Consider the following 16,594-nt stretch of genomic DNA (forward strand, 5'->3'; position numbering starts at 1 on the left):
CTAACAGTTATGGCCCCGACTGATCCACCACAGCTCCCTGGAAAATGCCCTGAATCAGAAAGACACAGCTCTTGGATTCCTTTCCATGGCCATTGCTACTACATAGAGTTTTCAAAAAGTAGAAAATGGATGGAGGCTTCCTTGGAGTGCAGACAAGTAGGTAAGTGCGGACTTTTCTGAAGAGTGGAAATGTAATTAGCGATTCACAAATAGTATTTTTAAGACTAGTTCAGCTCCTAATAAACTTAGTTCATTACTGACTCTTCACTATTAGTGTTTCATATTTACTATTTGTATTTCACTTGCCCAATTAAATTGGACTGATCAAATCATTATTTAGTTTTTATACATTAGCAAATAGCAACATGCAGAGTTATTAAGTGTTCAGGTCAGTAAGCATTGAGGACCCTTTCCCAAGGTCCTCAGCATCTGTGATTAACAGAAAACAGAAGCTATTGGGAAAGGTGGGGGAGCAGAGGAGAGAAAAACTCTAACTAGATCATCATAATTAAATCTCGGGGAACTGTTCTATGATGCTTAATTACATGTTTACAACATATCCCCAGCGCTCAAGGGCTACATACAGATAATCAAAAAGCCCAAGGCTGAATTGATTCGATCTTCCCAGGTTAGTCTAAACTGCATAGATTGAACTGATAACCAAGTGAACAGACATTCACTTTTGATTCCTGAAATGCATTCACATGCCTGTAGTGGTGCAAGCCAGAAGCTGGGGGGCACTACATCATGCCTTCCTGCTGGGCTAGAGCAGGTAGGTTGGGCCAAATCTATCCTACCCACCCTGCAAGGGGGGGGGGTTAGGGGAGGTACAAAGCATCTTGGGTATAGGTGGATTAACAGATAGGCTAGCTCTGCCCATGTCCAGGAGCGGTACCAAATAGGAGCCCTGAGATCCTCATCAGCAGGGAGAAGAAAGCCGTGGTTTTAAACTTGGCACTGGTTTTGTCCCCAGCAGAGAGAGAAAAATTGTGCCAAGTTTAAAACTGTGGCTTTTGCATTTACTTCCCTGTGAGCTGGAAGTGGGGCCCCTCTGCCAATGGCGGGCAGGGCCAGATACACCACACTGCACTGCACCTCGGCAGGGGGGGGTTGGGGGTGGGGGTGGGGCCAGACTGGGAGCACTACATCATACTGCACCTCTGTGGCCTGGCGGGCAGTGGTGCTGAGGGGAGTATTGGGGGGCTATAGCTCCCCAAATTCATCTTAGCCCCCCCATAGCCAACCCTCCCAGTGCCACCCCTACTCACAGAAACATGGCTTGGTGCTCCCAGCCCAGCCCAGTGCATCTGCGAGGCAGTAGGGGATGTAGCTGGGCAGCAGCTCCCTTCAGGTAAGTGTAATAGGGGCCTGGGGCATGGAGCTAGACCATGCCATGGGCAGCTCATGGTGGGGGGGAGGGGGAGGGGGAGCAGGGAGCTGCCTCAGAGTGATTGAGAATGGGGGAGGGGAGAGGTCCTGTGAGGGGAAAGTGTGTGTGTGTGTGTGTCTGTATCTGTGTGTGTCCATGTGCAGAGTGGGAGAGCGTAGAGTGTGCACCTGTGTCTGTGTGCACACCTGTATATGTGTGTGTACATTTGGCCATGGTGGGGGAGGGGGGCTTGGGAGTAGGGAGAAGAGGTGGGCATGTGCCCCCCTACCCCTAGCCTGGCAGAGTCCACCCAGCCTCCCCAGCCAGCACCAGGAGGAGAAGGAGCCCCCTCCTCCACCCCTGCAGCCCAGTTCCCATGGTGGGACAGGGCCTCCAATTTTGTGTTTGCCTAGGGCCCCAATACACCTTAATCCACCTCTGATCCTCGGATGCTGGGGGACTGAGAGTTAACTTGAAACTGAAGGGGATCTGGGACAGAAGTTCAATAAACCAATTTAACCTAAATCAGTTATATCTGATACTACATCCATCCAGGTTTATCTTAAATCAATTTAACCCATTTTGAAAGCAGTTTATGTGCACTGAACTTCTGTTGTGTTACAGACTTGAACCAGTTTCCCATCATTTATGCCATTTTATGTGTAATTTCTATCTCGAGCCAGTGGGAGGACCACCTTCACATGTGCCAAACTTGAAAATTTGTCAAAGAAATTGCTGCAGCTGACCCTTATTCCTAAGCCACAGCCCCTCCCCTCCAGCCCTGCTGCTGCCTCTCACTCCTTACCTACTGTACATTGCACCCCAGCTTTGCCAGTGTCCCTCACACCTAACCCACAGCCCTCTGCCCCCTGAGCCCCACCAGTGTCCCTCACTCCTGACCTGCTGCCCTCTGCCCCTTCCCAGCCCTGATGCCCAAACAGCTCGCATGTGTGCACTCTCTCTCTTGCACTTGTGTGGGCCGGGAGCAGTCCGAGTCCCTTTTTTCGCGCGGCAGGCTGTGGCCAGCAGCCCGGACACGCCGGGTCGGGGAAGGCAGGCGGCACGCTAGAATTAGGCATGGACGCTTAATGGTTGATTTAAGATTATTTACTTACACCGTAGATGGTCGCGGTGTAGGCTGAAAAACTTCCAGGAAAACTTCGCTTAAGTCCCAGTTTAAGGACTCGGACAGAGCTCTGGATTCACTCACACGAAGTTTGCTAGGCTCCGTGGAACTTGCGCGCAGGGAAGGGTACGTCGAGGGATCGTTCGGCGACGGGGAGAGGCGAGAGGCTGATCAGACCCCTGTAGCCTTCTTGATATACACGCTGGGTCCAATAGGCTCCGCAGCGCTTAGAGATCTTCACGAGACGTGAAGTCTCCTCCTCCTGATGTTCGTGGAGTCCTCCAACTTGGGCAGAAACCACTCAAGGCTTTTATACGGCTAGCAAGCCAATCGCTAGCCGCCACGTAGGAATAATTTAGAAGTGACCAATAGCGGGGCACGAATCTGAATACAAATGGCGGGAACTCCTTGCAACGTGCATTTCTGTGTTGCAACGAAGAAATGCACCCTGCAAAGAAAGCTACAAATGGCGGGAAATAATTCAGCAGTGCCGAAGCGCACACAAACAAAAAATCACACCCTTGGGTTGTGACAGCGCTCTCTCTCTCTCTCTCTTTTACTGTAAGCAGCTGTCGGGGCCTGCGCATAGAGCACATGATCCCCTGACAACCAATCACCCTTTTCAGCTGCTCCCCAGCCCCAAGCAGCCAAGCCGAAAGTGCCAGAGAAAAACAGAGGCAGAGCAAAAACCCAGGCATTTGCTTACATTTAAAAAACCTGACTGGGCAGAGGACAGGGAATCAAAAAAGAGGACAGGTCTGGAAAAATCCAGATGTATGGTATCCCTAATTTTTCACATATTTAAAAATAAACCCCTGGAATAAGTTTCACATAGGTTATTTAGCCAGTAGGAAAAGTAAATATTACATTAATGAGCAAAATGAAAGAAGAGATGTATAGGGGCACAGCTGCAGGGGCCAGAGAGACTGGCACTACAGGGGTGCAGCCTCAGAGACCAGAGAGCACGGGGCCACAGGGACGCAGCTACACAGGGCCAGGGGCCCAGAGCAGATTGAGGGAAGCCAGTGGCTGAAAGCTGGGCTCAACACAGTGGGTCTCAGTTGGACGGCTTAGCTACATAAATAGGGGCGGAAGCCTCATTGGCTGAGACCCCAACAGAGTGAACAAAAGATACATAAACTTCTGCGAGGCATGGGGCACAATAAAGGGGTAGTCTGGGGTCATGCAAATAGTCCTTAAGGCAGTAGCTCATCACCTCCAGATGTTTGTCAGCATAGACCAGATCTGGAAAGCCTTGACGCAGCCTTCTCTTTGAGAACCCCAAGAAACATCAATACATGGCAGGTGGGTGAAGGGGAGTCTGTTCCCAAAAGAAAATTCAAATATAAAGGGACTCTGGGGTGCCTCCAAGCTTTTTCAAAGGCCGGTGAGGATTCATAGATTCATAGATGCTAGGGTCGGAAGGGACCTCAATAGATCATCGAGTCCGACCCCCTGCATAGGCAGGAAAGAGTGCTGGGTTCAGATGACCACAGCTAGATGCTTATCTAACCTCCTCTTGAAGACCCCCAGGGTAGGGGAGAGCACCACCTCCCTTGGGAGCCCGTTCCAGACCTTGGCTACTCTAACTGTGAAGAAGTTCTTCCTAATGTCTAGTCTAAATCTGCTCTCTGCTAGCTTGTGGCCATTATTTCTTGTAACCCCTGGGGTGCTTTGGTGAATAAAACCTCACCAATTCCCTTCTGTGCCCCCATGATGAACTTATAGGCAGCCACAAGGTCGCCTCTCAACTTTCTCTTGCGGAGGCTGAAGAGGTCCAGGTGCCCCAGTCTCTCCTCATAGGGCTTGGCCTGCAAGCCCTTAACCATATGAGTGGCCCTTCTCTGGACCCTCTCCAGGTTATCCACATCTCTCTTGAAGTGCAGCGCCCAAAACTGCACGCAGTATTCCAACTGCGGTCTGACCAGTGCCCGATAGAGGGGAAGTATCACCTCCTTGGATCTGTTCGTCATGCATCTGCTGATGCACGATAAAGTGCCATTAGCTTTTCTGATGGCTTTGTCACACTGCCGACTCATGTTCATCTTGGAGTCCACTAGGATTCCAAGATCCCTTTCTGCTTCTGTGCCACCAAGCAGGTCATTTCCTAGGCAGTAGGTATGCTGGACATTTTTCCTCCCTAGGTGCAACACTTTGCATTTCTCCTTGTTGTATTGCATTCTGTTGTTTTCTGCCCATTTGTCCAACCTGTCCAGGTCTGCTTGTAGTTGTTCCCTGGCCTCCGGCGTGTCCACTTCTCCCCACAGTTTTGTGTCATCCACAAACTTGGACAGAGTACATTTGACTCCCTCGTCCAAGTTGCTGATGAAGATATTGAAGAGTATCGGTCCAAGGACTGAGCCCTGCGGGACCCCACTGCCCACACTCTTCCAGGTCAATACCGACCCATCCACTACGACTCTCTGGGTGTGACCCTCTAGCCAATTCGCCACCCACCGGACTGTGTAGTCATCCAAGTCATAGCCTCTTAACTTGTTTACCAGTATGGTGTGGGATACCGTATCGAAGGCCTTCCTGAAGTCTAAGTATACGACATCAACCCCTACTCCTGCATCCAGGCGTTTTGTAACCTGGTCATAAAAAGAGACTAGATTGGTCAGGCACAATCTACCTGCTACGAACCCGTGCTGGTTTCCCCTCAGCATAATTTGTCCTGCCGGGGTCTCACAAATGTCAGCTTTGATAATTTTTTCGAAGACTTTGCCTAGGATGGAGGTGAGACTGACTGGCCTATAGTTGCCCGGGTCCTTCTTCCTCCCCTTCTTGAAAATGGGGACCACATTGGCCCTTTTCCAGTCCTCTGGGACATGGCCGTGCACCACGAGCATTCAAATATTACCACCAGTGGCTGTGCAATGACGTCAGCCAGTGCCTTCAGTAACCTCAGATGGAGCTCATCCGGGCCTGCTGACTTAAAGGCATCCAATTCCTCCAAGTGACTCTGTACCATCTCAGAGTCTATGCATGGCAGTCTGCTGCCTTGCTGCTGCCTCTCTACAATCCCAGTGAGTGCCCCTCACTTAGGAACACTGAGGCAAAGAACTCGTTGAGGAGTTCAGCCTTGTCCCCCCGTCCGTCACCAATTGTTTCTGCCCATTTAGTAGGGGTCCTATTCCACCTTGGGCCTTCCTTTTACTCCCTATATATCTAAAAAACATTTTTTTGTTATCCTTTACTTGGGATGCCATCCTCAGCTCCATGGTAGCTTTGGCCCGTCTAACTGCCTCCCTACACGTGCGAGCAGAGGAGGTATACTTCTCTTTGGTAATCTCTCCCCGTTTCCACTTTGTATATGCTCCCCTTTTAGTTTGCAGGCTGCCCTGGATTTCTCTGGTCAGCCAAGGAAGCCTCCTGGCCCCTTTCCCTCTTTTTCCTCGCATCGGGATCATCTCCCTCTGTGCCCGAAGGATCATTTCTTTAAGGCATAGCCAACCTTCCTGGGCTCCCATCTCTTCAAAACTCCTTCTCTGCAGTGCATCCTTGACTAATCGCCTGAGTTCATTGAAATCAGCTTTCCTAAAGTCTAGCACTTTCACCCTACTAGTTACCTTACCCACTCAACGTTTTATGGTCAATTCTATTATTTGGTGATCACTGTCCCCCAGGTGACTACCAATCTGTAGGTCCCCTACCATATCATCCCCCGTTGCCAATACCAGGTCCAGTAAGGCATTCCCCCTAGTGGGACCGTGTACCTCCTGCGTCAGGTGGAGGTCCTGTACGCAGGATAGGAACGTGCGTGAATGGTGGGACTTTGCTGTCTGTGTCTCCCAGCAGATGTCTGGGTAGTTTAGGTCCCCCATGACTACCGCCTCCTTAGTTTTTATGGTCTCTGAGAGCTGCCTCAGGAGCCCCAAATCTAGTTCTTCCCCTTGGTGTGGGGGTCTGTAGCAGACCCCTACCACCAAATCCCTTTCTCCTTGCCCCCCATGTAACTTAACCCACAATCCTTCTACTTTCTGCTCCTTCGATTCTGTCTTGATAAGGGTCGATGTATATTGCTCATTTACATAGAGCGCAACCCCTCCCCCTTTCTTCCCCACCCTGTCCTTTCTGTACAGCCTATAACCCTCAATATGTACCGCTCAGTCGTGGGAAGAATCCCACCAGGTTTCAGATAGCCCTACTAAGTCGTAGGTGTTTTCTGCAAGCAGGAGTGCTAGTTCATCCTGCTTGTTCCCCATGCTCCTAGCATTAGTATATAGGCACTTGAGCCCTGTGACTGGTGCCTTTTTTGCCCCCCAGCTCCGATTCCCAAAGGACCTCTTTGGGATGGCACCCTGTTACACTGGTAAAATGTAGATAGGTTACCTGGGGTTATCAGATGGCAGGCAGGTGTCATAAATCCAATGCCTATATTTAGTCCATTTTTTTTGTATCCAGTAGATTTATGAAGTGAATTTCATAGGTTCGTCTACAAAAGGTGTTTTGTAAATTCCCCTTGAGGATTAGAACTGAGAACATGCTATGAAAACATGTTATGCTGTATGTATTTATGTTATTGTTATCACTGATGGATTATGTTACGCTGGCTATGTATATTTTTATGGTTTTGGATATGGTTTAGCCAGGGAATTTAAAGAGTTGGCAGAACTCCTAATGATCCCTTGCCATTATGTTGTAGGGCCAGGACAATTGCTACTCACCATAGCAAATGGAAAGGAGCCTTGGTGGGATGGGCACTCCTGTGCCTTGTCAGCCTTTGAGGGGGGCAATCAATTCTACAATAGCAAAGGCATCTGGGAGTAATGGACTGTCAGTATGATGGTTTTCAGATATCTCTGCGTGGCCAGAAACTTTGAGAGGGTTCTGATGACTCATGAGCAGGGTGGATAAAAATCAATGATTATTTTTAATTAAAAAAAATTAGAATGTTTTTATTTAAATTGGATTTTTTAATATATATATGTTTTAAAATCATCAATAAAATACTAAATTTCTCTGTCATTTAAAAAATAACAGTTACAATTAAATCTCATCACAACCATCCTAAACCTACACTTACAGTCTCATAAAAATGAATTAATCTCTCTGTTACACACACATATTTAGTTACCTGCCAATCAAACATGGGCATTCATTTCAGTTTTTCTGCTCATGAAAATGGCTCTAGTCTGTCTGTCCAGCCTAACTACCAGCTCTTGCTTTTTGAAAGTTCTGAGCTTTCAGTTTCTGTTTCTCAGAAGACTAAAGTCACATGTGTAAAGACACAGGCTGGATAGGACTGTTGTTGTTCTGTGCTTATGTGGTGGTGGAGCTGGGCCAAGCAAGGTGGAAGAGTTAGTTAAGACACTGTCTTAGAGAGATAATATAGGAAATGATGGAGGCAGAATAGAAAGGAACAGTGGAGTGGACTGGAAAGAAAACAGGAAGACATTATTCAGTAGTACACACACAGCTTCCTATATTCCCCCACACTTTTGCCACAGAAAAACTTTCTTGGCTTCTGGGCATAAGACAGACCCTATCTGGGAATATTTTGAAGAAATTCCTTCACTGGGTAAAAAAGGAAAACATGTCAAGTGTAAGCAGTGGAAGAAGGAGATTCAGGGCCTAGTTGCAAGAATGAAACATCATAGTTAAAGCTGCATATTGGGAGAAAATGATGTGGATGAAGATGTGGATATGTCTGAAGAACAATGTGGATCAACTGGTTAGTAAATTAAATAATTCACTTTGCAATGCATAATTCTTCAAAACTCTCTCTATGCCTTCTTAGTTTGTGTGATTTAACAAGTAAATCCCCAAGCTGTTTGCTATGTTCGATGTTGCTAGAAAAAAAAGTTTAGCTTAGCTAATCCTTATGGATTGTTTAATTAGCTAACTACGTTTAGAATATATCACCCAAGTTTATGGTACAGAAAGCTGCAGTAAGAGAAATCTAGAGTTGCCAGTTTCCACTGGGTGTCATTTTCTTATTTTATATTACATAATACATGCCCCTTATTTTGGAACATCATGGCCCCAGACCATAATGGTGATGCCATAAATCTATTCCCTATTTGACTTCAGCATAACTCAGCTTTCCCAAGGGAACCCCATCCTATCCTTGTTTTCTCAAAAAACAGAAGTGCCAGTGAGTTCAATGGGCTTACTCCAAAATTAAGTGCACTCTAAGTGCAGTCAGTCTTAGCTTTTGTGCTAATTTGGAATCGGAGCTGCATCCTTGCTGAAAAAAAAATGTAAATGATGAACTGAATAATAGAGTGAGAAGGACTGAGAAGAATGACTATTCAAAAATCATTTTTGTTTCAGGATCCCACTGAAGCATAAGAGAGTTTGACTACCTATCTGCAACAACTTCTGAGTCATCCACGGGTACTTTTAACAGCAGTACTGCAACTAAATGTATTTCAGACAACAAAGTATCAGTATCAAGCAAAGGATTTCAATCATCCAGTAAAATCACCACCATGGATAGGCTTGTAGTAAGGACCAGCAAATACCAAGAAGACACCATATATGAAAAGATTGCTTGGTTCATTTATGCCCCAAATTCTCCTTTTCACATTATTAACAATAAACACTTCATTAACATGGTTGAGTTCTACGACCAGGCTACACTCCACCTGGCAGAGCAGACATTGGTGGAAGGTTGCTAGATACAGTGTGTAAGAAGGAACTGGTACAGTGTGCAAGAAATACTGAGGGGAAATTTGCCAGTTTAAGCCTCGATGGGTGGAGCAAGGTACACAATGATCCAGTAATATATGCCTGTGTGATAACAGAAGATGGGGTTGCATGTCTTTCAGAAACCGTAGATACATTGGGAAATGCCCACACAACTGAATATTTGAAAGAAAAAGGAGTGAAAGCTGTAACAAACTGAACAAACATTCAACTGTCATGTGCGCAGTTTTGTCACAGACAATGCTGCAAACATGGCAAAGATGAGAAGCTACTTAGAAGAAGAAACGGAAGGATGCTCCTTAATAACATATGGCTGCAGTGCCCACTTAATGCATCTTTTAGCCAAAGACTTAAGTACTTCTCCAGGACAAAAAGAAAATATTGTTGAAGTCACAAAATACTCCCATAACAACCATTTTGCTTCAACTTCACTGAAGAGAGCAGGAGGATCCAAACTAATTGTCCCTCAAGATGTTCAGTGGAATTCTGTGGTTGATGGTTTTGAACAATTTAGTAACAATTGGCCTCTTCTCATAAAAAAATTGTGAATAAAACTGTGGTAAAATAGATGGAAGTATCTCATCCAAAGTATCTACACTGGATTAAAGAGGAATGTAGAGAATATGCTCAGTGTACAGAAGCCTATATCCATAACCCTAAACAAACTTCAGAGAGATTGTTGCTGCATTGCTGATGCTGTTGAAATTTGGAAGGCACTTCAAGAGACATTGACAAAAGAAATACCTAACCAGAAAGTTAAATTGCAGGCAATAAAGAGCGAATGCATCAAGCACAAACTCTACCTCATTTTCTTGCAGACATTCTCAACCCCAGATATAAAGGTAGATGCCTAACTTCTGAAGAAGACGATGCTGCCATGGCATGGGCATCTTAAAATCACTCCTCAGTTATGCCAGTCATAATACATTTCAGGGCTGGAGGGGAACCATTCAAACAGTACATGTTTACTGATGATGTTTTGAACAGTCATTCCCCTGAATTGGTAGAAATCATTAGCCAGGCACCTTAACACAGAGTTCCTTCAGTTGCTAAGCCAACTTTTCACAGCAGCAGCTTCCTCTGCAGGCACAGAGAGAATATTTTCATCGTTTGGTATTATTCACTCAAAGCTAAGAAATTGCTTGGGAGTTGAAAAAGCAGGAAAACTTGTATTTCTGTTTCAGTCTATGAATAAAAATGACAGTGGGAGTGGGGAAGATGAGATCTAGTTATAGAAGTTTTAAGGAAAGCGTACGTTTAGTGTCATCAGACTAAACGTCTGTTAGACATTGTCATCAGACTAAATGTCTGTTAGACGTCTGTTAGAGTTAATAAAATTTGAAAATTTAAAAAAAGAGTTTAAGGACAGATGTTGTAAAATGCTGTCTTGGGTTGTAAATTAACATGTTTTAGTGATCAGATTTGCGCCATTGTTTAAGAAATATGTGAAGAAGTATCAGTGGGAAACTTGATTTAAATCAGGGTTTTCTCTTGATTATTTAAATCATGATTTAAATCATCACATTGTTTTAAATCAATCTACCCTGCTCATGAGCATTACAATTATGCGAATTGCAGAGCTATCTAGCCTAGAGTGTTTGTCGTTGCATCTCAGTGAACTCTTTGAGGGTTCACTGGTGCCAGTTATCAGGACTGGTAGAATCAGCAGGAAGGCTGATTTTTAGAATGCTGGCCTGGGTTCTCAGGGGAGGCTAGCAGTAGCCAGATGAGAGGATAAAAATCTGTACTTGTTTTCCATTTCTATCTCCAAACCTATAATCTGTTTTGTTTGCATAATTCTTTCATCTTATGTAATAAATCCTTTTGTTTGTCTCCTTAATGGTTGCATATGAAAGCAGTGACTTCTGGGCAGGTGATATTCCAGGCTGACCCCCCCCCTACACCCCCCCCCAGAAAGAGGCCCATAACCATCAGTGGTGGCCACCTGGAGCAGGCAGAGATTCCTCACTGCAGCTGCAGTCTAGTATAAGGGCAGAGGAACAGAGGTGTTTAGATAGGGAGCTATCTCAAGCCAACATTTGTCTATTCCTTGGAGCAGCACAGTGAGGAGAAACTCAGGGCTCTGGGGTCCCACACAAATAGGTTTGACGTGACCACAATGGATATTTTGTGCAAAAATCAGTAGTGTGCCTCTCAAGATTTAAATTAACCATACAACTTAAGAATATATGCTATCATGATGCTTCAAAAAGGCAAGATATTTTTTTCAGGCTAAAGCTTATATTGTGTCTTGTTCCTTAATGCTTTTCAGGTGCTCGTTTGGTTTCTGTGGAAGACCATGCTGAATCCGTCTTTCTGTCAGATAGCATAAAGTCACTTAAAAAACAAAATAAAAGGTTTTGGATAGGAATGAACCATAATGTGAAAGGTAATTTCTTAATTTAAGCATGTAATACTATTGCCTGTAAATAGGCAAAATAGGTTGTTTGCATTTCGGATCTTGCATATTATGAGGAAATTAATGTTAGACTATTATCTCAGATATATCTTTACTATGTAGGACAGATATTGGGAGACAATCTTGCACATTTTCATTTGTTTGTTTGTTTGTTTATATATTTATATGTTTGTGTACATCACTGTCATTAAAGTGTTTGGGCGGATATTTTTCAGAAAGTAAAAATGTTCTGCGAAGAAATTAGAGAAGAATATTTTACATGGTTGATGTTTAGTTAATTGATTATAACTAATATTTATTTAGGTATGGATTTCAGGATAAAAATATGATAAAATGAGAAGGATGAATAAAATACTGGAAATAAGTAAAGGAAATAGAAGAGAATGATCACCTCTATATAATACAAATTTTCTTTGACAGAAATAATAATGACAATTAGTATCTGTTAATCAGAAGCCAATCGCTGTAGCTTTTTAAGATCTTAGTTTGCAAGCAAGATATGAGAGTATAGTCTTTATTTTCAGGAAAGATAATCTAAAGCCAGCTATGAGAACTGCACAAGGCTGAAGATTATGGAATGAGAGATGTTACTTAATGTTAGAGTTGACCTAGCAGTGACAATTTGTTTGGTGATTAAGTGAAAACATTATAACATACACACATGCACACACACACGCACCAAAATCAAAGTGCAGAATTCTATTACTAGCTATGATGCTGGATCTGTCAAAAATGTTTTTTGACATTTTAAATGTGTCTAAACAGGCATATTATCCAAATACTTGTTTTTAATATTAGGCCAGAGGATATGGGGAGGCAAGACTCCAGTGGATTTTGTCAACTGGAAGAAAAAAGAACTTACAAGTCATGAGAAAAATTGTATTGCCGTATATGCACCACTTGGGTACTGGATTACTGATCCATGTTCTCGGAAACAAGGATATATTTGTAAAAAACCAAAGAGTAAGTACATACTTAAGTATAGCTTTAAATATTAGCACCTAGGGTGATGTAGGAATGTATGTGTGAGTCCTTACCTCCTCATGTGGGGGCTAGAGCGGTAGTAGCAGTACAATTTGCTGCTTCCTTAATGCAAGCTTCCCCAACCTGGACTGTGGTGGAAGTGCAGGATCCCTGAGGGCTGCTATTCTGGTGCCTCTGTTGCATTAGCACCCAGGGCTTGTGCTCTGCCCTCTCAAGTTACACTATTAATATTTACAATACATAAGAGTTATGTTCATGATAGTTCTGCAAAAGTATTCTATAAAACGTGTGCTATATAATATAACATTTTTTAAGAATAACTAAAGCGTATGTATTTCTGCATGTCTAAAGAAATCATAGACATCTTATAGACTTAATGGCAGGCTAGTTTAACTTCCATTGATTTCCACGAGGCCAAGATTTCAGCAAAAAAACCCCAAACTTCTGAGTTTGAAGCAAGAAGTCTGTTTTTACCTCCTCCTAAATTTTAGGGGAAAAAAATCTTGCTGTGATTTAGGATCAACCTCCATGGAGATGAGGTTCATAACTGTATTTCAGTTATGCTATTTCTGTAGCATGCTATGATTTTGGTCCAATAGGGTCTCTGATAATAGTGTTTGCCAAAATGTTAGCTGAGTCTTAGAATAGATGTTTTTTGGAGGAAATGTAAGGGATCAGTATTTGTTTGATTAAATGGGAGAGACTCAACTGGTACCTCCCTTCAGAACATAACTTAAATATATTGTGTGAATTGGAAAAGGTTAGTTAACTTGTAATGTTTATCTTTTAATTTGGTTATTGAATTACCTAGAAATCCCCTAAGGGTTGTTGGTTGTAGCTGTGTTGATCTAAGGATATAGGAAGACAAGGTTCTTTGGGTAGATACGATATCTTTTATTAAACCAACTAATAAATGATGTGGCTGAAAGCTTGTGTTTGTGTCTGAAAACTTGCAAAGAACAATTTTTCCAAATATTTAGTTGGTCAAATAAAAGATATCACAGAAATGCCCCAATACTTTAATCAGTTTACAAAAGACCTTGTATAACCTAATTGCCTGCAACATGAGCAACTAGACTTGATGACTCAGGAAGTCCCTTCCCCTGGGTATTACAAGCAAGGACCTATCCCATATTTATCACCCAACTGAAGCCACAGTTCTGCCAGAGTGTGCTTTCTGAATGTATTTTTAACATTATCTCAGTAGTTATGAGTAAACAAAACTCTAGTAGACTTTTTTCAGCTGTAATGAAGGAGAGCCTTCAAAAATGAGAAGTGTGCTGGAATGTATCATCTGGATAGTGAAAATTAGGGCTGTGTGAAGCTTCAGTAGCCAATTCAATTCGGAAGAGATTTGGCTCAATTCAGGGACCGAATCTCCAAACCCGAATCAAATCTTGAGACTAATTAAAAGCTCTGAATCAATGTAGAAAAGATTTGGAGATTCAGCCATAGACTAAACAGGCAGCTGATAGCTGCCCCCAGCTGGTAAGTCTGTTGGGGAGGGGTGAGGGAGGGATTGGGCCTGGGGCTGGGACAAGCTCCCCAGTCAGGGCAGCCGGGGGGCGGGCGGCATGTTACTTGGGGAGGGGGGCAGAGGAGGCACTGGATGCAGGTGCAGCAATGCTTGGAGCGGGGCCTCTGCCCTGGTGCCGCTTGCCCAGCTAGCTGAAGCAGCGCCAAATCTTTTGGATCTGATTTGGCTGAATCGAATCAGGACAGTGTTTTGAATCTCCACATCCAAATCACTGTCCTCCAAATCAGCCAAATCCAAATCCAAAGCGAATACTTGCTGCTTCGCACAGGCCTAGTAGAAATTGTACTTTCAGAAAGTGCTTATGTACTTCTAAGTACCAGAGCCTGATACAGGACATACTGGAAAACCTGCAAGAACTTGATTCCCTGCCAGATATCTTGGTTGAAAATATTCACATGCTTATCAAAATTAGCCATTTAGAAATTCATGCATTCTCAGTTGCATATTATGTGATGGCATAAAAAGCACGTAGAACGTAGAAGTAGGTGCTTTCAGGATTTTATGGTTGAATCTACTTGAGATCATGCAGCATAAATATTTTACTTGTTTTCTTTTTAAAAGTTATTGATGCTGGACTAACTGAGAAACAACCAAAGAATAAAGGTAGGATTTATTTCCTTTAAAGAAAATTAAGGCAATTCCTAAATACAATAAAAGCATAATTATTTAGAATGAGTTTTGGGACAGTATAATTATTTTAAAAGCATTCCCTGAATAATAAAAACAATATCTTTATTTTTTATATAAATGCAGAAAAATGATTTAATATGAAGTTAAATTGGTTTAATATAACCTTTTATTTTTCCTTTTTTGTTTCTGTTAGCAAAATATCTCTATGGATTTAGAACATGTATGTTTAACGTGCTTCCTGTAGAATTACATTTACAGATATCACTTTGGTTTAGAGATATCACTATCAGAATATTGCTATCTGTAATATCATCCACATGTATAGCAGTTTTTGTGTATTTGCAGGAGAAAAAATGGATACAGGTGTTCTTACATCTTCCACCAGCATTCATTGGTTCGTAGTTGTTTTGGTCCTTATTCTAGTAGGAACGGGATGTGCAATATGTTGCTACTTCAAGAAAAAAAGGCAAAAACAAGAAGCTATTGCAACTGAAATGAGTAACATACAAGGACATGTGGATTACCATGAGTGAGGTGAACACAGTCATTCAAATTGAAAAAATGACTGGCTAATATATGGCAAATGTTAATAAAATTAAAGCAACTGGAAGAAATTAAATCATAGACCAGCATTACTTTCTGTTACCAACTTAGTAATATTTTTATTGTGAGTATGTATGTATGTTTGCAAGGTATACACAATATAATGGATACTGATTATTCATTTTATAGTTGTGCAACACTTCTAAAAGTCAGTTAAATGAAAATATATAGTGTACGCTATTTATGAAGTAGGCAAACGCATAATATTTAAATATCTAAAACACAACATTCACTAACATTCCAGATTTTACAGAGGTCTGAGTTGCTAACACTCAGGAAGGACATTCTAGTTATGCAAATTGTGAGAATTTGCCCTGAAATGTATCCATGTAGCTCCACTCCAGAGATCTTAACACAGTTTTAGCAGCCAGGGCTGCATGTAATCTCTGCATTTAAAAGATTATGGGGGAAATGTTTGCCACAGTGAACTCAGTGGGAAAACTGCCATGGATTCCAGTTACTTAAGATTTTATCCTGCATATCTGTTTCAGTCAGAATAACCTTGGGAGAGCTATAGCCATATGTTGATAAAATTCAATAGAAAAGCATTTATAGATTGTTCAGTATATCAGTTCAGAACTACAGTGTGTCTGTAATATGTAAAGACAGAACATTAAAAAAAATTCCAGCTTCACAATTTTAGATTTACAGAAATCTGATGATAAAAACATATAGAACTTCTGTCCCATGTCAGTTACAAAATTTACATTTCACCAATATATTGGTAAGAACAGTTTCCTTTCTTTTGTGCCATCAACTTCAGTTCCATTAACTAAATAACACTAGAAATTTTTCTACAGTCTTCTATTTTTTATAATATTCTGCAAATACAAATATTTTCCTATAAAATTCAAATCATCAGTAAAAATAATTTAAGAAAGTGATGTGTTCTTTACACAATCCTATTTAAGTAACAATTCATTAAATGGACTTTTTTGTGATCCAGCTAAGCATTTATTTGTGGCTATGACCTGGCTTTGGCTTCTCACTTTCTAAATTAGAGAAATAAAAGAGGTATAAAATGATACTTAAATGAAGTCCTTTTTCATTTTTGTTTCAATTTAATTTAGTTGCATATTTCATTACAGACCTTTGCAAACACGTCTATACCACTCTGATTGCCATATGATACATCTGCAGAACCAAACTCAGTGACCCATCTACATTAAAAACCCTTGACTTGCTCCCCACAAGCAGTCTAGCCCCCTCCACATGCTCACCTGATCATCAGAGTCCAAGGCTGGACTTCCATCTAGCCAGATGGAGGCTACAGTA

The 16,594-nt window shown here is 42.4% G+C and overlaps 1 protein-coding gene across 1 annotated transcript in view; it reads left to right on the forward strand.

Annotated features, from left to right (window-relative positions):
• Positions 1-16,346, forward strand: part of LOC102567778 (macrophage mannose receptor 1) — a 96,127-nt gene extending 79,781 nt beyond the window's left edge. Inside the window, exons 26-30 of the mRNA XM_059729057.1 lie at positions 8-160; positions 11,419-11,535; positions 12,364-12,528; positions 14,648-14,689; positions 15,062-16,346. Of these exons, the coding sequence (XP_059585040.1) occupies positions 8-160; positions 11,419-11,535; positions 12,364-12,528; positions 14,648-14,689; positions 15,062-15,249 (665 nt within the window). The 3' untranslated portion in view covers positions 15,250-16,346. The remainder of the gene's footprint in view (positions 1-7; positions 161-11,418; positions 11,536-12,363; positions 12,529-14,647; positions 14,690-15,061) is intronic.
• The last annotated feature ends 248 nt before the right edge of the window (positions 16,347-16,594 follow it).

Source organism: Alligator mississippiensis, chromosome 5 (genome assembly GCF_030867095.1).
Source record: "Alligator mississippiensis isolate rAllMis1 chromosome 5, rAllMis1, whole genome shotgun sequence".
In the NCBI taxonomy this organism is placed as follows: Eukaryota; Metazoa; Chordata; order Crocodylia; family Alligatoridae; genus Alligator; species Alligator mississippiensis.